Source organism: Oncorhynchus gorbuscha, unplaced genomic scaffold, assembly GCF_021184085.1.
Source record: "Oncorhynchus gorbuscha isolate QuinsamMale2020 ecotype Even-year unplaced genomic scaffold, OgorEven_v1.0 Un_scaffold_590, whole genome shotgun sequence".
Taxonomy (NCBI): Eukaryota; Metazoa; Chordata; class Actinopteri; order Salmoniformes; family Salmonidae; genus Oncorhynchus; species Oncorhynchus gorbuscha.
In genome coordinates, this window is record NW_025745426.1 from 408,058 (window position 1) to 435,557 (window position 27,500).

Consider the following 27,500-nt stretch of genomic DNA (forward strand, 5'->3'; position numbering starts at 1 on the left):
GTTTCTGCTTTCATGGCGTGGGGGTCAAAATAAATGGACTGAACCCTCACCCACCCACCCCAACCCATGACCCCGGTGAGGTGACATCATTTCCTGTTTGTTAATATGTGTAAAAGAAAGCGAAAGTCTCACCACATAAATAGAGCTCTGAGCGCATTATGAAGTATATATAGTTCTTATATGATTCATATATTCTGTTTTTCACCTGAATAGAAAACAGAGAGAAGAGAAGTATTGTCACATTAACGTCTGTATGTGTGGGTGCGTTTGTGTATGAGTGCTTGCATGTATGGTGTGTATGTATGAGTGCTTGCATGTATGTGTGTGTGTGTGTGTGTGTGTGTGTGTGTGTGTGTGTGTGTGTGTGTGTGTGTGTGTGTGTGTGTGTGTGTGTGTGTGTGTGTGTGTGTGTGTGTGTGTGTGTGTGTGTGTGTGTGTGTGTGTGTGTGTGTGTGTGTGTGTGTGTGTGTGTGTGTGTGTTGGTTGTCCTTTGGGTTCTGTTTGTATTGAATAGAAACCCCTGTGTTCTCTGTGTTTTTCACTGATCAATCCCTGTGTCCCTTTGATGTGGTTTCCTGTTCCTGTAGAGCTGCTGTTGGGCAGTGTGAAGGACTCAGAGTGTGCATCCTCATACTTTTAAATGTCACCCAGAGTTTGACCCGTAATATTATGCATTCTTTGTAAAATATGTAAATAGTATTTTACAGACATGTACATGATTTAACAGGACAACAGGGAGCTGGGGAACACGTCAGTCCAACTCCTTCATATTAAACAGAAGCCTTGCCGCCATATTGGATTTTCAGGTTTTAATTAACTGCTGAACTAGTTAACCCTTCAACTCTCCCCTGCTCAGGGTAAAAGTTGCCCTTCAGCACAGATCTAGGATCAGGTTACTCTCTCCCCAATCTGACCTTAACCGTGAGTAGAAACACTAAACTGACCCTAGGTCAGTGTTGTCTGAGGGTAACTTCTAACCCCGGTTTGTATCTGCAGTGGCAGCACTGCTGCCTATAGCTTCATACTACACAGGTTATACAGGCTCTGGGCAAAACTCAAAAGACATCATATTCCCCATGTAGTGCACTACTTTTGCCTGAAGGAGTGCACTATATGGGGAGTAGGGTGTGATTTGGGACCTAGCCCCTCTTAGCCATACAGGTTATTATACAGTGATGTGTACTTGCAAAATGGCTGCTATCTCACCTCTATGAGTTCTGTATGGTGGTTTGTAATAAAGACCATTTTTCATCTCTGAAATGGAACATGTGTATGTAGTCGTTACTAATACTGTAGTCTGTCTGTATCTGTCTGTCGTTATGAAGGGACCGATGCATCGTGTCAAACGTCACACAACGGGGTTCTTTGCCAGTGGAATGGGGATAGCTATTGGCACATTAACTCAGATGACCACAGTAGAGAGGGTGGAAAACATTTCAGAGTGTAAATACATTAGCTGGCTTCCAGACAGTCTCTTAAGTAGCTGAATGTCTTCACCATGTGACAAAATGACACATTTGTCCATAAATGACACATTTGCACATTTGGCCAAAAATGACCAATTTGTAAAAAAAATCACTTTATTTCAATGGAATACTGCACTGAATGTGATCACGTGGTTCTCCTTAGCTAGCTTGGCGGTCGTGAATATGCTACGCTAGAGTGATAAGGCCTTTCTATAGGAACCTTGTTGTGTCTCTTCATATACAGTGTAATGTACATGTACACTCTTTGACTGCAGGCTTCCCTCATAAACACACACAGGATTCTACATACTTCCTCTATTAACACACAGGATTCTACATACTTCCTCCATTAACACACAGGATTCTACATACTTCCTCCATTAACACATACAGGATTCTACATACTTCCTCCATTAACACATACAGGATTCTACATACTTCCTCCATTAACACATACAGGATTCTACATACTTCCTCCATTAACACATACAGGATTCTACATACTTCCTCCATTAACACATACAGGATTCTACATACTTCCTCCATTAACACATACAGGATTCTACATACTTCCTCCATTAACACATACAGGATTCTACATACTTCCTCCATTAACACATACAGGATTCTACATACTTCCTCCATTAACACATACAGGATTCTACATACTTCCTCTATTAACACACAGGATTCTACATACTTCCTCCATTAACACATACAGGATTCTACATACTTCCTCCATTAACACATACAGGATTCTACATACTTCCTCCATTAACACATACAGGATTCTACATACTTCCTCCATTAACACATAAAGGATTCTACATACTTCCTCCATTAACACATACAGGATTCTACATACTTCCTCCATTAACACATACAGGATTCTACATACTTCCTCCATTAACACATACAGGATTCTACATACTTCCTCCATTAACACATACAGGATTCTACATACTTCCTCCATTAACACATACAGGATTCTACATACTTCCTCCATTAACACATACAGGATTCTACATACTTCCTCCATTAACACATACAGGATTCTACATACTTCCTCCATTAACACATACAGGATTCTACATACTTCCTCCATTAACACATACAGGATTCTACATACTTCCTCCATTAACACATACAGGATTCTACATACTTCCTCCATTAACACATACAGGATTCTACATACTTCCTCCATTAACACATACAGGATTCTACATACTTCCTCCATTAACACATACAGGATTCTACATACTTCCTCCATTAACACATACAGGATTCTACATACTTCCTCCATTAACACATACAGGATTCTACATACTTCCTCCATTAACACACACAGGATTCTACATACTTCCTCCATTAACACATACAGGATTCTACATACATTTACATTACATTTAAGTCATTTAGCAGACGCTCTTATCCAGAGCGACTTACAAATTGGTGCATTCACCTTATGACATCCAGTGGGACAGTCACTTAACAATAGTGCATCTAAAACTTAGGGGGGGTGGGGTGAGAGGGATTACTTAACCTATCCTAGGTATTCCTTAAAGAGGTGGGGTTTCAGGTGTCTCCGGAAGGTGGTGATTGACTCCGCTGTCCTGGCGTCGTGAGGGAGTTTGTTCCACCATTGGGGGCCAGGGCAGCGAACAGTTTTGACTGGGCTGAGCGGGAGCTGTACTTCCTCAGTGGTAGGGAGGCGAGCAGGCCAGAGGTGGATGAACGCAGTGCCCTTGTTTGGGTGTAGGGCCTGATCAGAGCCTGGAGGTACTGAGGTGCCGTTCCCCTCACAGCTCCGTAGGCAAGCACCATGGTCTTGTAGCGGATGCGAGCTTCAACTGGAAGCCAGTGGAGAGAACGGAGGAGCGGGGTGACGTGAGAGAACTTGGGAAGGTTGAACACCAGACGGGCTGCGGCGTTCTGGATGAGTTGAAGGGGTTTAATGGCACAGGCAGGGAGCCCAGCCAACAGCGAGTTGCAGTAATCCAGACGGGAGATGACAAGTGCCTGGATTAGGACCTGCGCCGCTTCCTGTGTGAGGCAGGGTCGTACTCTGCGGATGTTGTAGAGCATGAACCTACAGGAACGGGCCACCGCCTTGATGTTAGTTGAGAACGACAGGGTGTTGTCCAGGATCACACCAAGGTTCTTGGCGCTCTGGGAGGAGGACACAGTGGAGTTGTCAACCGTGATGGCGAGATCATGGAACGGGCAGTCCTTCCCCGGGAGGAAGAGCAGCTCCGTCTTGCCGAGGTTCAGCTTGAGGTGGTGATCCGTCATCCACACTGATATGTCTGCCAGACATGCAGAGATGCGATTCGCCACCTGGTCATCAGAAGGGGGAAAGGAGAAGATTAATTGTGTGTCGTCTGCATAGCAATGATAAGAGAGACCATGTGAGGTTATGACAGAGCCAAGTGACTTGGTGTATAGCGAGAATAGGAGAGGGCCAAGAACAGAGCCCTGGGGGACACCAGTGGTGAGAGCGCGTGGTGAGGAGACAGATTCTCGCCACGCCACCTGGTAGGAGCGACCTGTCAGGTAGGACGCAATCCAAGCGTGGGCCGCGCCGGAGATGCCCAACTCGGAGAGGGTGGAGAGGAGGATCTGATGGTTCACAGTATCGAAGGCAGCCGATAGATCTAGAAGGATGAGAGCAGAGGAGAGAGAGTTAGCTTTAGCAGTGCGGAGCGCCTCCGTGATACAGAGGAGAGCAGTCTCAGTTGAATGACTAGTCTTGAAACCTGACTGATTTGGATCAAGAAGGTCATTCAGAGAGAGATAGCGGGAGAGCTGGCCAAGGACGGCACGTTCAAGAGTTTTGGAGAGAAAAGAAAGAAGGGATACTGGTCTGTAATTGTTGACATCGGAGGGATCGAGTGTAGGTTTTTTCAGAAGGGGTGCAACTCTCGCTCTCTTGAAGACGGAAGGGACGTAGCCAACGGTCAGGGATGAGTTGATGAGCGAGGTGAGGTAAGGGAGAAGGTCTCCGGAAATGGTCTGGAGAAGAGAGGAGGGGATAGGGTCAAGCGGGCAGGTTGTTGGGCGGCCGGCCGTCACAAGACGCGAGATTTCATCTGGAGAGAGAGGGGAGAAAGAGGTCAGAGCATAGGGTAGGGCAGTGTGAGCAGAACCAGCGGTGTCGTTTGACTTAGCAAACGAGGATCGGATGTCGTCGACCTTCTTTTCAAAATGGTTGACGAAGTCATCTGCAGAGAGGGAGGAGGGGGGAGGGGGCGGAGGATTCAGGAGGGAGGAGAAGGTGGCAAAGAGCTTCCTAGGGTTAGAGGCAGAAGCTTGGAATTTAGCGTGGTAGAAAGTGGCTTTAGCAGCAGAGACAGAGGAGGAAAATGTAGAGAGGAGGGAGTGAAAGGATGCCAGGTCCGCAGGGAGGCGAGTTTTCCTCCATTTCCGCTCGGCTGCCCGGAGCCCTGTTCTGTGAGCTCGCAATGAGTCATCGAGCCACGGAGCGGGAGGGGAGGACCGAGCCGGCCTGGAGGATAGGGGACATAGAGAGTCAAGGGATGCAGAGAGGGAGGAGAGGAGGGTTGAGGAGGCAGAATCAGGAGATAGGTGGGAGAAGGTTTGAGCGGAGGGAAGAGATGATAGGATGGAAGAGGAGAGAGTAGCGGGGGAGAGAGAGCGAAGGTTGGGACGGCGCGATACCATCCGAGTAGGGGCAGTGTGGGAGGTGTTGGATGAGAGCGAGAGGGAAAAGGATACAAGGCAGTGGTCGGAGACTTGGAGGGGAGTTGCAATGAGGTTAGTGGAAGAACAGCATCTAGTAAAGATGAGGTCGAGCGTATTGCCTGCCTTGTGAGTAGGGGGGAAGGTGAGAGGGTGAGGTCAAAAGAGGAGAGGAGTGGAAAGAAGGAGGCAGAGAGGAAAGAGTCAAAGGTAGACGTGGGGAGGTTAAAGTCGCCCAGAACTGTGAGAGGTGAGCCGTCCTCAGGAAAGGAGCTTATCAAGGCATCAAGCTCATTGATGAACTCTCCGAGGGAACCTGGAGGGCGATAAATGATAAGGATGTTAAGCTTGAAAGGGCTAGTGACTGTGACAGCATGGAATTCAAAGGAGGCGATAGACAGATGGGTAAGGGGAGAAAGAGAGAATGACCACTTGGGAGAGATGAGGATCCCGGTGCCACCACCCCGCTGACCAGACGCTCTCGGGGTGTGCGAGAACACGTGGGCGGACGAAGAGAGAGCAGTAGGAGTAGCAGTGTTGTCTGTGGTGATCCATGTTTCCGTCAGGGCCAAGAAGTCGAGGGACTGGAGGGAGGCATGGGCTGAGATGAACTCTGCCTTGTTGACCGCAGATTGGCAGTTCCAGAGGCTACCGGAGACCTGGAACTCCACGTGGGTCGTGCGCGCTGGGACCACCAGAGTAGGGTGGCCGCGGCCACGCGGTGAGGAGCGTTTGTATGGTCTGTGCAGAGAGGAGAGAACAGGGATAAACCGACACATAGTTGACAGGCTACAGAAGAGGCTACGCTAATGCAAAGGAGATTGGAATGACAAGTGGACTACACGTCTCGAATGTTCAGAAAGTTAAGCTACGTAGCAAGAATCTTATTGACTAAAATGATTAAAATGATACAGTACTGCTGAAGTAGGCCAGCTGGCAGTGGGTGCGTTGTTGACACTACACTAATCAAGTCCTTCCTCCATTAACACATACAGGATTCTACATACTTCCTCCATTAACACACAGGATTCTACATACTTCCTCCATTAACACATACAGGATTCTACATACTTCCTCCATTAACACATACATGATTCTACATACTTCCTCCATTAACACACAGGATTCTACATACTTCCTCCATTAACACATACAGGATTCTACATACTTCCTCCATTAACACATACAGGATTCTACATACTTCCTCCATTAACACATACAGGATTCTACATACTTCCTCCATTAACACATACAGGATTCTACATACTTCCTCCATTAACACACAGGATTCTACATACTTCCTCCATTAACACATACAGGATTCTACATACTTCCTCCATTAACACATACATGATTCTACATACTTCCTCCATTAACACACAGGATTCTACATACTTCCTCCATTAACACATACAGGATTCTACATAATTCCTCCATTAACACATACAGGATTCTACATACTTCCTCTATTAACACACACAGGATTCTACATACTTCCTCCATTAACACACAGGATTCTACATACTTCCTCCATTAACACACAGGATTCTACATACTTCCTCCATTAACACATACAGGATTCTACATACTTCCTCCATTAACACATACAGGATTCTACATACTTCCTCTATTAACACATACAGGATTCTACATACTTCCTCCATTAACACATACAGGATTCTACATACTTCCTCCATTAACACATACAGGATTCTACATACTTCCTCCATTAACACATACAGGATTCTACATACTTCCTCTATTAACACATACAGGATTCTACATACTTCCTCCATTAACACATACAGGATTCTACATACTTCCTCCATTAACACATACAGGATTCTACATACTTCCTCTATTAACACATACAGGATTCTACATACTTCCTCTATTAACACATACATTCTACATACTTCCTCCATTAACACATACAGGATTCTACATACTTCCTCCATTAACACATACAGGATTCTACATACTTCCTCCATTAACACATACAGGATTCTACATACTTCCTCCATTAACACACAGGATTCTACATACTTCCTCCATTAACACATACAGGATTCTACATACTTCCACCATTAACACATACAGGATTCTACATACTTCCTCCATTAACACATACAGGATTCTACATACTTCCTCCATTAACACACAGGATTCTACATACTTCCTCCATTAACACACAGGATTCTACATACTTCCTCCATTAACACACAGGATTCTACATACTTCCTCCATTAACACACAGGATTCTACATACGGCGCATTCAGAAAGTATTCAGACCCCTTCTTTTTGCACATTTTGTTACTTTACAGCCTTATTCTAAAATGGATGAAATATAGGTTTTTTCTCATCCATCTACACACAATACCCCATAAAGCAAAAACAGCTTTTTAGAAATGTTTGCAAATGTATTATAAATGAAAACTGATATCACATTTACATAAGTATTCAGACCCTTTACTCAGTACTTTGTTGAAGCACCTTTGGCAGTGTGTACAGCCTTGAGTCTTCTTGGGTATGACGCTACAAGCTTGGCACACCTGTATTTGGGGAGTTTCTCCCATTCTTCTCTGCAGATCCTCTCAAGCTCTGTCAGGTTGGATGGGGAGCATTGCTGCACAGCTATTTTCAGGTCTCTCCAGAGACATTTGATCGGGTTCAAGTCCAGGTTCTGGCAGTGCTACTCAAGGACATTCAGAGACTTCTCCAGAAGTGCAACGGCTGTTTGAAGAAGTGGACCAAAGCGCAGCGTGGTAAGTGTTCATGATATTTTAATAGAACTGAACACTGAATAACAAAAACAACAAAGAGAACGAACAAAACCGAAACAGTTCTGTCTGGTGCAGACACACAAAACAGAAAACAACTACCCACAAAACACAGGTGGGAAAAGGCTACCTAAGTATGGTTCTCAATCAGACATAACGATAAACAGCTGCCTCTGATTAAGAATCACACCCGGCCAAACACACAGAAATAGAAAACATAGAACACAAAACATAGAATCCCCACAGCGTGACACTGCCACCCTCATGCTTCACCGTAGGGATGGTGCCAGGTTTCCTCCAGACATGACTCTTGGCATTCAGGCCAAAGAGTTCAATCGTGGTTTCATCAGACCAGATAATCTTGTTTCTTATGGTCTAAGAGTCCTTTGGGTGCCTTTTGGCAAACTCCAAGCGGGCTGTCATGCGCCTTTTACTGAGAAGTGTTTTCCATCTGGCCACTCTACCATTAAGGCTTGATTGGTGGAGTGCTGCAGAGATATTTGTCCTGCTGGAAGGTTCTCCCATCTCAGCAGAGGAACTCTTGAGCTCTGTCAGCGTGACCATCGGGTTCTTGGTCACCTCCCTGACCAAGGCCCTTCCCCCCCGATTGCTCAGTTTTGCCGGGCGGCCAGCTCTAGGAAGAGTCTTATTGGTTCCAAACTTCTTCCATTTAAGAATGATGGAGGCCACTGTGTTCTTGGGGACCTTTAATGCTTCAGAATGTTTTGGTACCCTTCCCTAGATCTGTGCCTTGACAGAATCCTTTCTCTGTGTTCTACGGACAATTCCTTCGACTTCATGGCTTGGTTTTTGCTCTGATGTGCACTGTCAACTGTGGGATCTTATATAGACAGGTGTGTGCCTTTCCAAATCGTGCCTTTCCAAATCATGTTCAATCAATTCAATTGACCACAGGTTGACTCCAATCAAGTTGTAGAAACATCTCAAGGACGATCAATAGAAACAGGATGCATCTGAGCTCAATTTCTTACATTAATACAGACAGGATTCCACAGAATTAGTGCAATAATACAGACAGGATTCCACCTGATTTCTCCGTTAGCACACATGACCACTTCACAGTGTGTGTGTGTGTGTGTGTGTGTGTGTGTGTGTGTGTGTGTGTGTGTGTGTGTGTGTGTGTGTGTGTGTGTGTGTGTGTGTGTGTGTGTGTGTGTGTGTGTGTGTGTGTGTGTGTGTGTGTGTGTGTGTGTGTGTGTGTGTGTGTGTGTGTGTGTGTGTGTGTGTGTGTGTAATGCCAGCATGCCCTTCTGGGTGTTAGTAGATCATTGGGTATGATCCTGCCCTTTTAAGGTAGTTTAACCCATAGGGGTGATAGCAGCACCTATGCAGGTATAGAAAGGAACGGTAGCACTTTACTTAACACCCACTGTCACAACATCTGACATAACTTGTCATAACACTGTCATGACCCATATATTTACACATGTTGTGATATATGTTGTGTTATGTTATGGCACCTACATAAGTGTCAAAACCCACATTTATTCAAATTAGTTTTTTTCCTGCGAAGAAGTTTCCTTTCGTTTGAAAATGTGTTTCTTAAATCCTTTGTTGTTGTTGTTATGAATTCTTTACAGTCATGTGTCTTTCAATCATATTTTAAATAATTTGTAGAAAATACACTTTATGACACTGTCATGAAGCATTATGACCATCATAATCATATAAGCCAGATAGGCCTATCACGTACATGCCCTTATATCAGTCATCAGTCACAATGAGGGTGTCTTGTCCTGCTCCTGAAATCTGCTCCTACATTCATCCCAGTCATCAGCAGCAGATAATTGGGGCAGGTGGTCAATAAAACCTACAATTATATGACATAAACATACTGTTCACACATAGGCTATGGTGTAAGAGAATCTGTTTCCTTGTGTGGGAAAACATTCCATAGAGGGTAGAGCCTAGGGGTTGTTTCTGGATGGGGCCATAGAGGGTAGGGCCTAGGGGTTGTTTCTGGACGGGGCCATAGAGGGTAGGGCCTAGGGGTAGTTTCTGGACGGGGCCATAGAGGTTAGGGCCTAGGGGTGGTTTCTGGACGGGGCCATAGAGGGTAGGGCCTAGGGATGGTTTCTGGATGGGGCCATAGAGGGTAGGGCCTAGGGGTGGTTTCTGGACGGGGCCATAGAGGTTAGGGCCTAGGGGTGATTTCTGGACGGGGCCATAGAGGGTAGGGCCTAGGGGTTGTTTCTGGATGGGGCCATAGAGTGTAGGGCCTAGGGGTTGTTTCTGGATGGGGCCATAGAGGGTAGGGCCTAGGGGTTGTTTCTGGACGGGGCCATAGAGGGTAGGGCCTAGGGGTTGTTTCTGGACGGGGCCATAGAGGGTAGGGCCTAGGGGTGGTTTCTGGACGGGGCCATAGAGGGTAGGGCCTAGGGATGGTTTCTGGATGGGGCCATAGAGGGTAGGGCCTAGGGGTGGTTTCTGGACGGGGCCATAGAGGGTAGGGCCTAGGGGTGATTTCTGGACGGGGCCATAGAGGGTAGGGCCTAGGGGTTGTTTCTGGATGGGGCCATAGAGTGTAGGGCCTAGGGGTTGTTTCTGGATGGGGCCATAGAGGGTAGGGCCTAGGGGTTGTTTCTGGACGGGGCCATAGAGGGTACGGCCTAGGGGTGGTTTCTGGACGGGCCATAGAGGGTAGGGCCTAGGGGTTGTTTCTGGACGGGGCCATAGAGGGTAGGGCCTAGGGATGGTTTCTGGACGGGCCATAGAGGGTAGGGCCTAGGGGTTGTTTCTGGACGGGGCCATAGAGGGTACGGCCTAGGGGTGGTTTCTGGACGGGGCCATAGAGGGTAGGGCCTAGGGGTGATTTCTGGACGAGGCCATAGAGGGTAGGGCCTAGGGGTTGTTTCTGGATGGGGCCATAGAGTGTAGGGCCTAGGGGTTGTTTCTGGATGGGGCCATAGAGGGTAGGGCCTAGGGGTTGTTTCTGGACGGGGCCATAGAGGGTACGGCCTAGGGGTGGTTTCTGGACGGGCCATAGAGGGTAGGGCCTAGGGGTTGTTTCTGGACGGGGCCATAGAGGGTAGGGCCTAGGGATGGTTTCTGGACGGGCCATAGAGGGTAGGGCCTAGGGGTTGTTTCTGGACGGGGCCATAGAGGGTACGGCCTAGGGGTGGTTTCTGGACGGGGCCATAGAGGGTACGGCCTAGGGGTGGTTTCTGGACGGGGCCATAGAGGGTAGGGCCTAGGGGTTGTTTCTGGATGGGGCCATAGAGTGTAGGGCCTAGGGGTTGTTTCTGGATGGGGCCATAGAGGGTAGGGCCTAGGGGTTGTTTCTGGATGGGGCCATAGAGTGTAGGGCCTAGGGGTTGTTTCTGGATGGGGCCATAGAGGGTAGGGCCTAGGGGTTGTTTCTGGACGGGGCCATAGAGGGTACGGCCTAGGGGTGGTTTCTGGACGGGGCCATAGAGGGTAGGGCCTAGGGGTGGTTTCTGGACGGGGCCATAGAGGGTAGGGCCTAGGGGTTGTTTCTGGACGGGGCCATAGAGGATAGGGCCTAGGGGTTGTTTCTGGACGGGCCATAGAGGGTAGGGCCTAGGGGTTGTTTCTGAACGGGGCCATAGAGTCAAACTGATCCTAGATCAGTACTCATACACTGGGACACTTAATGAATATGAGACCTAAGTTCTCACCACCACATGGGGGAGCTAGAGTCCACTAAATAAAGTCAGGCTCTGTGCCAATACTTACAGATGCATCCTTCCTTCCTTCCTATAGGTAATCACTGATTGGTAAGTAGATAAGTGAGTGGGAAGAGGGAAGGAAGGAAAGAAAGAAGCGATGTCAGTCAGGCGCGAGGGGCGGCTCACTCAGGCGTTGTACAAAGATTGGTGTGAGTTCCTTCCCTACTGTATAGTAATCATCATATATATAAACTCCCCATGTATTTATTTAGACTGTGAAGCTAAAACTTTACATTTATCTGTATACTCCAGCATTTTGGATTTGAGATCAAATGTTTTATATGAGGTAACAGCACAGAATGTCACCTTTTATTTGAGAGTATTGCATACATATCTGTTTACTATATAAATATGTATGTACTTTGTGTATCTAGTCCCCTCATTTGGAGGTGTCAAAAGTGTTTGGACAAATTCACTTATCGTGTAAATTGAGTCAACAGTTTAGTATTTGGTCCCATATTCCTACCACACAATGACTACATCAAGCTTGTGACTCTACAAACTTGTTGGATGCATTTGCTGTTTGTTTTGGTTGTGTTTTGGATGATGTGTTTTGTATTAGGCCGTCATTGTAAATAAAAAATTGTTCTTAACTGACTTGCCTAGATAAAGGTTCAATATGAAATGTCAAAATGATGTGTCTCGTCTCCCCATTTGAAGGTGTCATAAGTATTTGGACACATTTAACTTATACTTTATTAAATATAATGCAAAGGGTTAGTATTTGTTCCCATATTCCGAGCATGCAGTTACTACATCATGCTTGTGACTCGACATTTGGATGCATTTGCGTTTCGGATTATGGTGTGTCCAGTAGAAATGAACGGTACATAATGTATTGTGTTATTCTTTATTGTAAATAAGAATAGAATATGCTTCTAAACAATTCTACATTAATGTGGATGCTATCATGATTACATATAATCATGAATGAATAGTGAATAATGATGAGTGAGCTGCACAACGATCATGCCCCCAAAACATACTGTCCTCTCACCATCACCAATTTGTAAGTCGCTCTGGATAAGAGCGTCTGCTAAATGACTTAAATGTAATGTAAAATGTACCAATAACGGGAGTTTTTTTGGGAGGGTATGATATTTATGCCTCATTATTCAGGATTTATTCATGATTATCCATATAGTCATGGGAGCATCATGTAGACGTGTTCAGAAACATATTCTATTGTTATTTATAATAAAAGTGACTCCAAAATGACACAATACATTATTCTACTGGGCACAACATGTTTCACTTAACCTTTATTTAACTAGGCAAGTAAGTTAAGAACAAATTCTTATTTACAGTGACGGCCTACTCCGGCCAAACCCGGACGACGCTGTGCCAATTGTGCGCCGCCCTATGGGACTCCCAATCACGGCCGGATGTGATGCAGCCTGGATTCAAACCAGGGACTGTATTGAAGCCTCTTGCACTGAGATGCAGTGCCTTAGACCGCTGTGCCACTCGGGAGCCCATAAATTGCATTCCCAGCATTCATAGGGGAGTGTATGACATGATTAGGTTTGGCCTGCTATATTCAAATACATTTGAAAAGCTTCCTTCCAAACTGGGAAAAACACTATGTAAAACAATTCTGAGCCCACATCAACGACCAGACGATTAATTCATAAACCTCATGGAAATAGGTGATATAATGATTACAATGATGTAGGGGGTTATATCTATCTATCTATCTAGCTTGCCCTCCCTCTCTCACTCTCTCACTCTCTCTCTCTCGCTCTCTCTCTCACTCACACACACACACACACCTCCCTGAGGCATATAGTAAGTTCAACATCTTTCCATCCTCTTCCCTCTGTTTCCAGCCGATCAACCTTATCAGCTCTATCCGTTAAAGAGCAACTGCCTACAAGGGTATGAAAAAACGGTTTAGTCTAGAGGAGATGGAGCTTTTGTCAAACTTGACTTTTTGTAGCAGGTTTAAGAGAATTTAAGCAGCAGATTAGGAAGTAACGAAGCAGGTTAGGATAATTAGGTTAAGGGAAGGGTTAGTTTAAATGCCCCCCAAAAACAATCTACTTTTGACGGCAAATTTGACAAAAGGTGTACCATGAAAAAGTGACGTATGTATACGAAGCTCTTCAAACAGGACCGGAACACCCAAAATGGAGTAGAACAACCCTCCACCTCTCACCCCGCCCCTCTCGGATCCTGGCCAATTCCATCGCGAGGGAGTGTGTAAATTGCCCGTAGGCACAGATCTAGGTTCAGTTTACCCTCCCCCAAATCCTAACCTTAACCAAAAACTGGCCTTAGATCAGCGTCTAGGGTTCATATAGTCCTGCAGCAGGTGTGTCCGGGAAGAGTCAAACCCCCAACCCTTCTCATGTTCTCGGTGTTACACCACCTATAAATCCAGGACACTGGCTCGAGCAGGGTCTGAAGGCTATAACCACCCATGAGAGAGAGGACGTCTCGGTGTTACACCACCTATAAATCCAGGACACTGGCTCGAGCAGGGTCTGAAGGCTATAACCACCCATGAGAGAGAGGACGTCTCGGTTCGGACCAACAAGGCATCTTCATCTCCAGCTGTGCACCTTCAATGCAGGCAAGTGAGTCTTATAGGATAGGCTATATATGTTTCCCAAAAGTTTTATTTTCACAATCTGCTTTATGAAATTCCTTTATTCAAAATAAAATGATCTGCTGCTTCGAATAAACAGCTTTTGGTCAGCATCAACTCAACTTGATTTGATTTATTTTAGGCTACCGGTACATCACCAATGACAACTCCATAACTCCGTCTCTGGACTTTCCCATGGAGTCTAATCTGTCTGTGTTTGCCTAAATGTTTCCCTCTCGAGAAGGTGAGCACCATTCCAAATGGAGAGAGATCTGCACCTGCCTCACGCTGAGCCACGCGCACAATACATGATGAAGATGACGTTTTGTTCGTTCGGCTCGCGTTAAGCAGGTGCAGGAAAACTGCGTGGAAACAAGCAACAACAAAAAACAAAGCAGACGGGAAAAGGGATAAAGTTCAAATAAATGTGAATATAATTTGAAAAGGCGCTATAAACATATAATCCATCGACCACTCATTAGAGATTAGCCGGTTGTACAATATTCCCGTAGGGACAAGTAATTGGATCAGAGGCCAGTTTTGAGCAGACAGGCTACCAACGCAGGCATAGAGACCTGTATAGCTGTCGCATAGACATACAAATAAAAACTCTGAAATGACTTGTTCTACTTTGTTCTTTGTGTTGAGCAGGTGGGCACTATCTACATGGAAGCGGAGTTCTAATGGCCGTTGCATGCCTGTTCATTATTTAGTTAATATTGACATTGCATTTTCTCTCGTGGGCAGAGAGAATAGGACCGGGGACGTATGCTACCACGGAGATCCAAGTCCCTTCCAACAGTGTGGTTGAAATGGCACGGTAATAGTAGGGTAGTCTGATGGAGGAATCGGTTAAACATTAACGGGCCGTGCGTGCGGCCTGGCGGACACAGGGAGAGCTCTCCAACCGGACCAAATGTCTGACAACGAACTACGTTTAATAAAGTCGAATAAAATGTATTTAAATTAAGATGAATAATAGGCCTATAATGACACACACACACAGGTCAAGAGGGTCTTGGTGGAGCTTGCGTGGTGACTTGCTGCCTGGGGTGTGTGTGCTTGCACATTGGTAGGTGTTATTGCTGCCTGAGGGGTGTGTGCTTTTAACAGACAGTCAAATGTGTCACAAATTTAAACATGCAAACACCCTGGGAGTTCCTGATGGTCAAATAGGTTGTGTTCCATGTTTCTGATTGGCCCTTAAATGAGATAGAAAGGAGATAAGAGAAACCCTGAGGCTTTAGGCCTACCTCTCTCTCGCTCTCTCTCTGTCTCACTCTCTTGGTCTCTGTCTCTCTCTCTGTCTCTCTCTCTGTCTCACTCTCTTGGTCTCTGTCTCTCTGTCTCTGTCTCTCTGTTTCTCTCTCTCTGTTTCTCTCTCTGTCTCTCTGTCTCACTCTCTTGGTCTCTGTCTCTCTCTCTGTCTCTGTCTTTGTCTCGGTCTCTCTCGCTCTCTCTCTCTTTCATCTCACACACACCGTCTGTCTGAGTTTGGGTGGCAGGAGTCTGTTTTTCACATTTGCTCTTTAGGAAGATTAGTTTCCAGGCTAACATGTGGTTGCTTGGTAACGGGTGGCGCAAGTCATTTCCACCTCTGCTCACTATTCAAACGGCCTGACCTCACAGGGGAGCAGGACAACACTCACACAACGCTGAAACAACACTCACACAACGCTGAAACAACACTCACACAACGCTGAAACAACACTCACACAACGCTGAAACAACACTCACACAACGCTGAAACAACACTCACACAACGCTGAAACGCTGAAACAACATAAAACAACTTCACTCAAAATGATAACAACACTGTGTGTGTGTATGTTTGTTTGTGTGTGTGTTTGGTGTGTGTGTCAGGACAACGCTCACACAACGCTGAAACGCTGAAACAACATAAAACAACTTCACTCAAAATGATAACAACACTGTGTGTGTGTATGTTTGTTTGTGTGTGTGTTTGGTGTGTGTGTCAGGACAACACTCACACAATGCTGAAACAGTCAAACCACATAAAACAACTTCACTCAAAATGATAACAACACTGTGTGTGTGTATGTTTGTTTGTGTGTGTGTTTGGTGTGTGTGTCAGGACAACACTCACACAACGCTGAAACGCTGAAACAACATAAAACAACTTCACTCAAAATGATAACAACACTGTGTGTGTGTGTGTGTGTGTGTGTGTGTGTGTGTGTGTGTGTGTGTGTGTGTGTGTGTGTGTGTGTGTGTGTGTGTGTGTGTGTGTGTGTGTGTGTGTGTGTGTGTGTGTGTGCCCAGATGTTATCAGGTCAGGTCATGCAAATGATGCATTTGCCAGTGAAATGGGACTAACTGCTATAGAGGGTGAAGGACTGAAGGTTTAAAGTGTTGAGAGAGTAGTTAAATAGTTATGTTAGTTAATGTCACACACACACTGTGACTCCTTTTAGGACCACTAGGTGGAGGCATCAGCTCATAGATACAGAGCACTTAGCATTCCATGACAAATACTCAAATTCTTACCAGAAGTGGAACCTTTGTTGCCAACATGGCAGCCTTTATAATGACAGTAGGCTCTAAATGAAACAAAGTTTTCCAAACTCTGTGAAGGCCCATCGCTATACTACATACAGTATGTGTTTTCTATGAGTCTGGGGCCCATATTCATAAAGCTGCTCACAGGCCCAGTGCAGTCAAACATGTGATTTCCTGTGTTTTATATATATTTCCACACGAGGAGGTTGGAATAATTCTGTGAAATTGTGAACATTTTGATAAAGCCCTTTTAGTGTAAGAGCTGTTTGAAAAGACCTCCTGAAATCAAAGCCCGTTGTGTTGGGATGGAGTTTCAGCCAGCCTGGTGTCCCAGGCGGTAATTTAGTTAATAGAAAGAGAGTTCTAAACCTGTCTGCCAATAACAGCTAGTTTTCAGTCCCCCCCCCTGGATCAGCACTTCTACTCTGAGATAGTTTGTGAATAAGGCCTCTGATCTCCTCTCAGAAGTACACCTGCTTTAATGATGAAAGCTGAATGTGTCCAGTTGATCCTGTGTCTAACATGTTCAATGGGCCTCACTGGTTAACGTAACTGTCCAGTGAAAATCTCACTTTTAGAAGTTCACATTCTGTTAACTCAAACCCAAATAATGTTGTTGACTCATCATATACTCGTATTTGTGGCCAAAGCATAAATTGGAGGGGGAAAAAAAACACTTTAAAAATCCCACCTCAAACGTGTATCTCAAACAGACTGGTTTAAAAAATGATTGTTATTTACACATAGAGGATGATGTGGAGGATGACCTGGCCAATCAGTGGTCTACTTGCGTGAATATTTTTAATTGCCGGTGTATGTCCACACCGTTCTGTTGTTGGGCTAAACCCACACCATTCCAACACAGAAAAACTGATTATTAGCATACTTCATGACCATTTTTTTAGGAAGGAAAGCTATTTCACTAATTATTTCATTAATTATAGGTCATATTTCATAGAAATCTAGAAACACTGGACAATTACTCTTTCTCTTTTAGCCCTATGCTCTGTTATTGTAAGGAGGCATCTGTTATACATTGTAGGACATTGTAACAATACAAGTAGTATACCTTAATATATCTCTGTGTGTGTGTGTGTATATATATATATATATATATATATATATATATATATATATATATATATATATATATATATATATATATATATATAAGCCTACATTATGAGCAGATGAGATGTGTTCATCTTTGCCATAAGTCACCTCTGTTGTAGGCTAATAATTTAATATTGATTCTCTCCTCTCTGCAACCTGCTGCCTCCGCGGCGTCTCCATGGTAACCCGTGTTCCGTAAGCTGTTGCTGATGGTGTGAAGTTGCATAACCGGTTTTCCCCCTTAATCGACACAAACAGTAGCCTACATCACGTCAAAGAAACTGATGATTATTATTGCACCAATGGAGATTAAAAAAGGCCTATCCTTGCCGCCCAACAAAACGACTGGGAATAAAATAGGCTAAATGAAGAAGCTGCACTTTGGGAGATGAGGAGTAGCCCATGTATAGGCTAATAAATCCAAAACATTAGCATTATTTTAACACATATTTGTTGTAGCCTGATCAGGAAACAGATGATATGAGTTTGAGGGGGTTTAGAGAACACGAGTTTTGTATCTTTTCTATCGTTTTGCTTCATGGCCATGTGAGCTGGTGTAAAGTCTCTCTCTCTCGCTCTCTCTTTATCCCTCCTCTCTCTGTCTGTCTTTCTTATCCCCATTGCTGTCTCGGTTGTTGCCTTGGAGACGGAACGGGAATGCAGCAGCGGCTGGTAGAGAAAATGTTGAATTCCACCTTCCCCCGGCTCGCGACTCCGCAGTATCTCCCCTCCTCTCTTCTCCTTCTTCACAGCGCCACTTCTATCAGACTGCAGCAAAACTCATCCAATCACCTGCTTGGAAAACTGCACCACGTGTTCCGTCTTCTTTTATTCACAAATTTTTAGCTCTGCGCTCGAGCTGATGAGTCATCATAGAATGGCAACACACACGCACAGATGGAGATAGTGATGAGGAGGAGAAGAAGGAGGTGGTGTTGATGATAATGGAGATGATGACGATGATAAAAAAAGATGACACTGGTGAAGATGAGATCACTGTTAAACTCCAGTAGGCTACATTATCACACTGCCATACAGCGAGGTTTCAGCACCTATCGATTTCAGAACCATGGACAGCGACAATAAGAAGGCCTTGCATTCATCCAAGGGCCGCCTGCCGCTGAGATCACTACTCCAGTTTTTCTTTCTATAAGAAGCCCACCAATAATCCTTGATTTTGTCAATTGAGCAATATGTCTATAGAGGTTCTAAATCTGAGTATGGACGCAGTGTTGATCTGCATGGCTTGATCTCATCTGAACTTTGATTGACTCGTTTTGACCTATAGCCTCGTTGACCAGGACCTTAACACAGCTGTTGCATGTTGCTTCACTGTAGAAGGCTATTGGCTCGTCGTTTGAGGTTTCCAGAGTCGTAGGCTTATAATTAGTCATAGAGATGGTGTTGCTCTGGGTCTAGTAAAACTAAAGCTGTCCATAAAGTGTACTCCTCTGATTATTACATACAGGGCTAACTTTCAGCGTTCGTCATACTGCATGTTCTTGATCATATTAATCACAAGGCAATTCAATTAAACATTGCTGGGGGCACGGTGACCGTTTGTAACGATTTATACTTGTATTTTTGAATGTACAATATATAAAACAGAACGTTTTATAATATCATAGTAACAGTTGCCACGTGTTAACGGTAAAGAATCCCGTTGGTTTGAAGTGGTAAAATAGTACATTCAACGTTCAGAGGGGGTTGGGGGCAGGCAGCGTCTCTCGCGCCACTGAGCCCAGTCCCCTGGAGAGCACGGTGTCGTTCCCCCTCTTATGAAACGAATATATACATTTTCCCCAAAACACTGACGCGCTATAAGCTATCACTTTAGTCCACCGTATAATAGCCTATCCATTTCTCAAAAGCCACAATAACGATACAATCAGAATACTTTTTATACAGCATGCAGTAAAGTTAACTATAGCTATCTCTTTCCGCCCAAAGTCCCGTGTAGTGTCCGTTAGATTCCCCGAGCTTTGACCGAACACATGACACGACAGTTCGGTAACCGGGCGAGGTGAAGCTAGGCGTGTGACTGATTCCTCCTGATTCCAGACTCAGGTTCCCGATCAAATCCCCGTCGTGCGTTAGTCCGGTTCACCAAGAGTATACATTCAATCCCCGCTCAAACAACCGGCGGGTGTGTGGCTGGTGTCCGCGACCGTATCCTAAACAAAATCCCCCTCCCCCTCGCTCTCTCCTCCCCTCATCCAGTTCTTAACGATCCAACTCGCTTATCCGTTTCCCGTCTTTCTCCTTCTCCTTCTCCTTCTTCTCCTTCTCCCTTGACCCTCCCTCGTTCTTCAGGTCCTGGAACACCTCGGTAAAGTAGTGCGGGTCTGCGTTTATCCTCAGCATTGGCCCGCTCATCCGGTCAATGAGACCAAGGGCCCGCTCCCAGAAGGCCTCCCGGCTGGACTCCACCAGGAACGGTTTGAGCGGGTAGGAGATCTCGTTGCCCATGTAGGAGTAGGCCAGGTACAGGCAGGTGAGGAAGGTCGCCTGCAGCTCGTATTCAGACCCTGTGTCTTCCTCCACGGCCTCTCGGCAGAGCAAGTAGACGAAGACCAGGTTAGCCGGGGTGATGAAGCCCTGGTCCTGCCAGCCCTGCACTAACAGAGCCCGGTCTACGTTACGGAACCACAGGATGACCTCATTGGCCGTGAGCTCTTTGAGCTTGAAGCAGCGGCGGCAGAGAAAGTCAGAGAGACACCTCAGGAGCTCGCCGGTGGAAGCCTGGAGGACGAACAACACAAGCAGTTAGGCTCACACACACACACACACACACACACACACACACACACACACACACACACACACACACACACACACACACACACACACACACACACACACACACACACACACACACACACACACACACGCACGCGCGCGCACGCACACACACACACACGCGCGCGCAAACACACACACACACGTTACCCACCTGCACCACCACCCTCCGAGGGGAGATGAATAAGCGTCCATTCTGGGTCTGCCGCCGGGTCTGGTCCGGTACTGTAGGAACAGGCACAGGAATTGGCCCGGGTTTGGGCCCTGTCGGTTTTCGGTCGAGTATTCCGTTAGACGGTTGTGATTTCTTGATGTTGTCGGTGTTGAGCTGGTCCACCAAGGGATCGGATTTGGCCTGGCTGGCGTCGGGTTTGGGATTCACCTTTTTGGCATTCTTCTTCTTGGCCGATGCGGCGACCAGCCTCTTCCACGTCAGAGCATGGAGCAGCACCGAGTGGCGCTTCTTTAGGCTCTTCTCCTGTGGTTTCCCGCCGGTCGCAAGGTCCGGTTTCTCGTCCACACACACACCGCCCGCTGCCTTCCTTGACCTCGGCGACAGAGACAGAACAGTACCCATGTCTGCAGCGCGCAGCGCCTTCCAACACACGGAGCTTCCCGAGCTTTGTGTCCCAATCCGTATCGATGGGGTGTTCGAATAGTTTAATTAAAGTTCACACACACAGCTACATTGACGGTTTGACCGCGGAGAGTCCAGAGATATCCAGAGGTGTGTGATACTCGGTGATTCCAGCAATATGCGCGAGATTCACTCACACATCTCTCTCTCTCTCTCTCTCTCTCTCTCTCTCTCTCTCTCTCTCTCTCTCTCTCTCTCTCTCTCTCTCTTTCTCTCTCTGACTCTCTCTCTATTGAACACACAGTCCCCCCCCCCCTCTCTCTCTCTCTCTCTCTCTCTCTCTCTCTCTCTCTCTCTCTCTCTCTCTCTCTCTCTCTCTCTCTCTCTCTCTCTCTCTCTCTCTATCACACACACGTTCACGAATCACGATCACACACACGCTGTGCCACTCCTTCTGTCGCAGCGAAGCGCGCGGCACTCAGCTCTTGGAATGGACAGAGGCCGGTAAACTGCAGGTGCGCGAGAGATGCTGCCGGTTTAAAAGCGTTAAACGCGAGTTACAGCTCCAAATATCCAACCAGAGAGGATGGTGCTTAGATTGACAGGTTATTCGACCAATGTGTGTACGTACGTGCGTGTGTGCGTGTGTGTGTGATGCCCTCCATATCTCCAGAGGAAAGGAGGATAGGGAAAAGGAAGGATGAGAGATGAGGCAGATGGAGAGGAGGGAAGGAAGAGGAGGATATGAAGAGAGGGAAGGTGAGGGAAGGAGGGTGAGAGATGACCTCCATATATCCAGAGGAAAGGAGGGGGGAAATGAGGAGGGATAGAGGTGAGGGGTGAGAGGAAGAGGAGGATAGGGAGAGGAGAGGGAAGGGGAGATGAGAGGAGGATAGGAAGAGGAAGGATAGGGGTGAGGAGGATAGGAAGAGGAGGATGGAAGAGGAGGATGAAGAGGAAGGAGGGATAGGGAAGAGAGAGGATAGGAAGGAGGAGGATGAGGAAGATAGGAAGAGGAGGATAGGAAGAGGAGGATAGGGGATAGGGAGGATAGGAAGAGGAGGATAGGAAGAGGAGGATAGGGAGAGGAGGATAGGAAAGAGGAGGATAGGGAAGAGGAGGATAGGGAAGAGGAGGATAGGAAGAGGAGGATAGGAAGAGATAGGAAGAGGAGGATAGGGAAGAGGAGGATAGGAAGAGGAGGATAGGAAGAGGAGGATAGGAAGAGGAGGATAGGAAGAGGAGGATAGGAAGAGGAGGATAGGAAGATAGGAAGAGGAGAGGATAGGAAGAGGAGGATAGGAAGAGGAGGATAGGAAGAGGAGGATAGAAGAGGAGGATAGGAAGAGGAGGAGGAAAGGAGGATAGGAAGAGGAGGAGGGAATAGGGAAGGAGGAGGATAGGAAGAGGAGGAGGAAGAGGAGGATAGGAAGGAAGGAGGATAGGAAGGAAGAGGAGGATAGGGAAGAGGAGGATAGGAAGAGGAGGATAGGAGAGAGGAGAGGAGGATAGGAAGAGGAGGATAGGAAGAGGAGGATAGGAAGAGAGGGAGGGAGGAGAGGAGAGGAGGATAGGGGAAGGGGAAGGAAGGAGGATAGGAAAGGAGGAGGATAGGAAGAGGAGGATAGGAGGATAGGAAGGAGGATAGGAAGAGGAGGATAGGAGAGAGGAGGAGGAGGATAGGAAGAGGAGGATAGGAAGAAAGGAGGATATAGGAAGAGGAGGAGGAAGAGGAGGATATAGGAAAGGAGGATAGGAAGGAAGAGGAGGATATATAGGGAAGAGGAGGATAGGAAGAGGAGGATAGGAAGAGGAAGGAAGAGGAGGATAGGGAAGAGGAGGATAGGAGGATAGGAAAGGAGGATAGGAGGAAGAGGATAGGGAAGGAGGAAGAGGAGGATAGGAAGAGGAGGATAGGGAAGAGGAGGATAGGGAAAGGAGGATAGGGAAAGGAGGATATGAGGAGGATAGGAAGAGGAGGAGGGAGGGAGGAGGAGGATAGGGGAGAGGAGGATAGGGAAGAGGAGGATAGGAAGAGGAGGATAGGGAAGAGGAGGAAGAAAGGAGGGAAGAGGAGGATAGGAAAGAGGAGGAGGAGGAGGACAGGAAGAGGAGGATAGAGAAGAGGTGGAAATGGTGGATGAGAGGGGAGGGCAAAAAGAGTGGTGGTGGACAGGAAAGGAGGATAGAGAAACTGGAAATGGTGGATCCTCCCTCCCAAAAGAGTGGTGGTGGACCTCCCTCCCTCCCTCCCTCCCTCCCTCCCTCCCTCCCTCCCTCCCTCCCTCCCTCCCTCCCTCCCTCCCTCCCTCCCTCCCTCCCTCCCTCCCTCCCTCCCTCCCTCCCTCCCTCCCTCCCTCCCTCCCTCCTGTCACATTCCATTCTCTCTCCTCCCACCATCTCTGTTTGCTCATTACCCATCCATCCATCCACCCATCCATCCATCCACCCATCCATCCATCCACCCACCCACCCACCCACCCACCCACCCACCCACCCACCCACCCACCCACCCACCCACCCACCCACCCACCCACCCACCCACCCACCCATCCATTCTCACTCCCTCACCCTTCTCCCTCTTTCTTTTTCCTCCCCTCTCCCTCATTTGTGTTCAACTGGTTCCACCCTTCTGCCCAGGTGTCAATTTGTTCACTTCCGTTGGTGTAGTTAAAAGGACTGGTTAAAGAGACATGGTGGGAACTCCCTCTAGTCTGGCCCATGTTTACATCAATCCAATACTTTGAACGTCCGGGAAGGGCTGAGAGCCAATCGAATGCTTTTAAATGTGTAGGGAGGGGCTCACACTTCTGAGAGAAAAGTGGAGATTTGGCATGCAGAGAGAGGCGTGTGAGCTGTGAGAGCCAACCAGAGGCAACCCTCCCTCCACAGAGCAGAGCGCTGCATCACGACACCACCTCCTACTGCATGGCTTTATGGCCAATGCAGCCTTTATGAGACTTTCTTCATCATTTTGCTCTTTCCAAATACTCACCCAGCTAACAGGGTGGCCATTTATGGCAGCCACCCTGTGGCTCATGCATGGTATTGCACTTCCATTGCTAAACAAAAATCAATTTCTCACTGACAAAATCAGGTAGCTGTAATATACGTATTGTCCACAAGAGGTCATGCGCACACCGTGATGGTGAATGCCCCCATCTGTTCAGATGTCAGTCAGAAACGGGGACAAAGGCGGCTTAGCAGGCGTGGATTCAGGATGATCTGACACTACAGGCCCTGAATACATGTTTCTGCTGACTTTTTCACTTGCAAACTCCTGACTATAAGAGAAAAAGGCCCGAGATGTTGGGGATTTGTAGCCTACTGACTACATCGTTTGTAATTAAAAGGAAGGCCTATATTTTTTATGTATTGTATCTATGTATTTTCAATTTCATTATGAATAAAACTGTTTTGATACTTGTGGGTTTAGTAGGTCGTACTATAAGGTCTTGCTATACGCATATCTTGGCCATAGCCATGCTTCTGACCCCAAAATAACTCAATACCAAAGCCACTAACGTCGTATAAAGCCTAATTATGAATTAATCCACTAATTTAATTTGTCTATGAAAGCCAGTATTTAAGTAGGCTAAACATGTGTAGTGGCAATAGTAGGCTTAGACTGCCTGTAAAAATAACAGCCTAAACCAGAAAGGTAGAATATGGGTGAGAAATCAGCAGGCCCATTATAGGCCAATAGGACAGGCCTATTCATAGAAATGGACCTAATAAAGGAGGGGTCAGAAGTCTGGATAATGAGCATCTGTGAGATAGATAGCTCGTCGTTAAACGATTAAGACTCTAACTACCAGGATGCATCAGAACAAAACAAAGCCTCTCCCCTCTGCTCTGGGTAGAGATTGCCCAAAATATGATAGTATCAGTTTATCCTCCCCAAATCATAACCTCAATTATTACTGGGTCACGCGTAAAACTGACTCTAGATCAGTGTCTATAGAGGTAGACGTTATCCGAGTCCCCCTCCCCTCGCGTCTCGCTCACGGCTGTGGGCTGTGCGCTGCAGGGGGGCGGGAGGCGAGGAGAGCGAAGCGGCAGAAGGCTCATTGTGTGTGGGTTAGAAAGTGGGGGTCGTTGCGGGGGAGAAAGAGTGCGTGGAGGCTGAACTCTCGCTTTTGTCGCCTGTGGAGGAGGGGGCGGATTAAGTAGCCTGCTCGCTCACACACACACCAGGGACGCCCGGTTCGTTTATCAGCATCATCATACCCATTACCGAGGATACACAGTGAACCGGGAAGGGATGCAAATTTAGCGCGAGACGGACAGTGGGACTTCGGTCTCAGCTGGATTCGGATAAATGGTGCGTGCGCCGTGCCGTCGTCGGCGATGAGAAGAAAGGAGGACAAAAGATGAACGGATGGAGGATAGACACGGCCCCCCGGTAGACACGCGCCTTCGGTTTACCGCATCTCTCTGATCTCGTGCCGCCGTGCGTGAGTCTGTCGGTCGGTCGTTCAGACTGTGTCTCACTAGGGAGAAAAACCCGAACAGTATTCCCGAATTACAGGAGGCGTTGCCTGTATCTGACTGACTGCAGAGAGACTATTGTCTGTGTGTGATTTGACGTTTAGGGGTGTGATTGTATGTGAGCGGGTGTGCTTGTGTGTGTGGTGACTGTGAGAGGTGTGTTTGTCTGATTTGATGGCAAGGGGTGTGTGAGTTGCTGGTGTAAGGGTGTGTGTGGGTTGACAGTACAGGTGTGTGTGTGAGCCATGGGGAACACAGAGAGTATGGAGTCTCAGCTAGCTGTCATCAGGGCCAGGGCTGCTCCTGTCAAGCTGCCCATGCCTGATCCTGCTGAGCTGGAAGAGAGGTTCTCCATTGCACTGGTAGGTGATACACACACACACACACACACACACACACACACACACACACACACACACACACACACACACACACACACACACACACACACACACACACACACACACACACACACACACACACACACACACATGCTCACATACACACACTCATACATGCATGTGCGTGTCTGTAGGAGTGTTGAGTGTGTGTGTGTATGTGTGTTGAGTGTGTGTGTGTATGTATGAGTGTGTGTGAGTGTGTATGAGTGTTGAGTGTGAGCGTGTGTATGAGTGTTGAGTGTGTGTGTATGTTGGAGTGTGTGTGTGTATGAGTGTTGAGTGTGTGTGTGTATGAGTGTGTGTATGAGTGTTGAGTGTGTGTATGTATGAGTGTTGGGTGTGTGTGTGTATGAGTGTTGAATGTGTGTGTATGAGTGTTGAGTGTGTGTGTGTATGAGTGTGTGTATGAGTGTTGAGTGTGTGTATGTATGAGTGTTGGGTGTGGGTGTGTATGAGTGTTGAATGTGTGTGTATGAGTGTTGAGTGTGTGTGTATGAGTGTGTGTATGAGTGTTGAGTGTGTGTATGTATGAGTGTTGGGTGTGTGTGTGTATGAGTGTTGAATGTGTGTGTATGAGTGTTGAGTGTGTGTGTATGAGTGTTGAGTGTGTGTATGTATGAGTGTTGGGTGTGTGTATGTATGAGTGTTGAATGTGTGTGTATGAGTGTTGGAGTGTGTGTATGAGTGTTGAGTGTGTGTATGTATGAGTGTTGGGTGTGTGTGTGTATGAGTGTTGAATGTGTGTGTATGAGTGTTGAGTGTGTGTGTATGAGTGTTGAGTGTGTGTATGTATGAGTGTTGGGTGTGTGTATGTATGAGTGTTGAATGTGTGTGTATGAGTGTTGGAGTGTGTGTATGAGTGTTGGAGTGTGTGTATGAGTGTTGGAGTGTGTGTATGAGTGTTGGAGTGTGTGTATGAGTGTTGGAGTGTGTGTATGAGTGTTGGAGTGTGTGTATGAGTGTTGGAGTGTGTGTATGAGTGTTGAATGTGTGTGTATGAGTGTTGGAGTGTGTGTATGAGTGTTGGAGTGTGTCCCCTAACCCATTATGGATGACTGGTTAGAATGGAAGAGTGTTGTTGTAAATACCATCTCTGTCCCTGCATATGCAATGCGTTGCCTCTTCCGGATACACTGTCATATTTAATTCTCTGTGTCAGTAAGAGTCCTTCATATCACACATACTCATATTTAATTCTCTGTGTCAGTAAGAGTCCTTCATATCACACATACTCATATTTAATTCTCTGAGTGTGTCAGTAAGAGTCTTTCATATCACACATACTCATATTTAATTCTCTGTGTCAGTAAGAGTCCTTCATATCACACATACTCATATTTAATTCTCTGAGTG

The 27,500-nt window shown here is 46.6% G+C and overlaps 3 protein-coding genes across 4 annotated transcripts in view; 2 read left to right on the plus strand and 1 right to left on the minus strand.

The window, feature by feature from the left end:
- Positions 1–1,260, plus strand: part of LOC124018916 (kalirin-like) — a 74,316-nt gene extending 73,056 nt beyond the window's left edge. The window contains exon 48 of the mRNA XM_046334244.1: positions 1–1,260. This exon is cut by the window's left edge and continues 1,232 nt beyond it. The gene's annotated coding sequence lies outside the window, so the exon portion shown is untranslated.
- An 18,167-nt stretch (positions 1,261–19,427) lies between these two features.
- LOC124018932 (cyclin-dependent kinase 5 activator 1-like) lies at positions 19,428–21,469 on the minus strand. The gene is made up of 2 exons (XM_046334259.1): positions 20,833–21,469; positions 19,428–20,621 (listed from the first exon to the last, which is right to left on the minus strand). The coding sequence occupies exons 1-2, from the start codon at positions 21,253–21,255 to the stop codon at positions 20,103–20,105; spliced, it is 942 nt and encodes a 313-aa protein (XP_046190215.1). The 5' UTR covers positions 21,256–21,469; the 3' UTR covers positions 19,428–20,102.
- Positions 21,470–25,149: 3,680 nt separating this feature from the next.
- The window catches only part of LOC124018939 (formin-like protein 2), a 46,541-nt gene continuing 44,190 nt past the window's right edge, over positions 25,150–27,500 (plus strand). For both annotated transcript variants that reach the window (XM_046334265.1, XM_046334266.1), the window contains exon 1: positions 25,150–26,108. In XM_046334265.1, coding sequence (XP_046190221.1) covers positions 25,992–26,108 — 117 coding nt within the window. In that variant the 5' untranslated portion in view covers positions 25,150–25,991. The remainder of the gene's footprint in view (positions 26,109–27,500) is intronic.

Coding starts and splice junctions, on each gene's coding strand:
- LOC124018932 (XM_046334259.1), bottom strand. CDS start 21,255: ATGGGTACTGTTCTGTCTCTGTCGCCGAGGTCAAGGAAGGCAGCGGGC. Junction 20,622..20,832: donor CTCGGAGGGTGGTGGTGCAG/GTGGGTAACGTG, acceptor TTCGTCCTCCAG/GCTTCCACCGGCGAGCTCCT.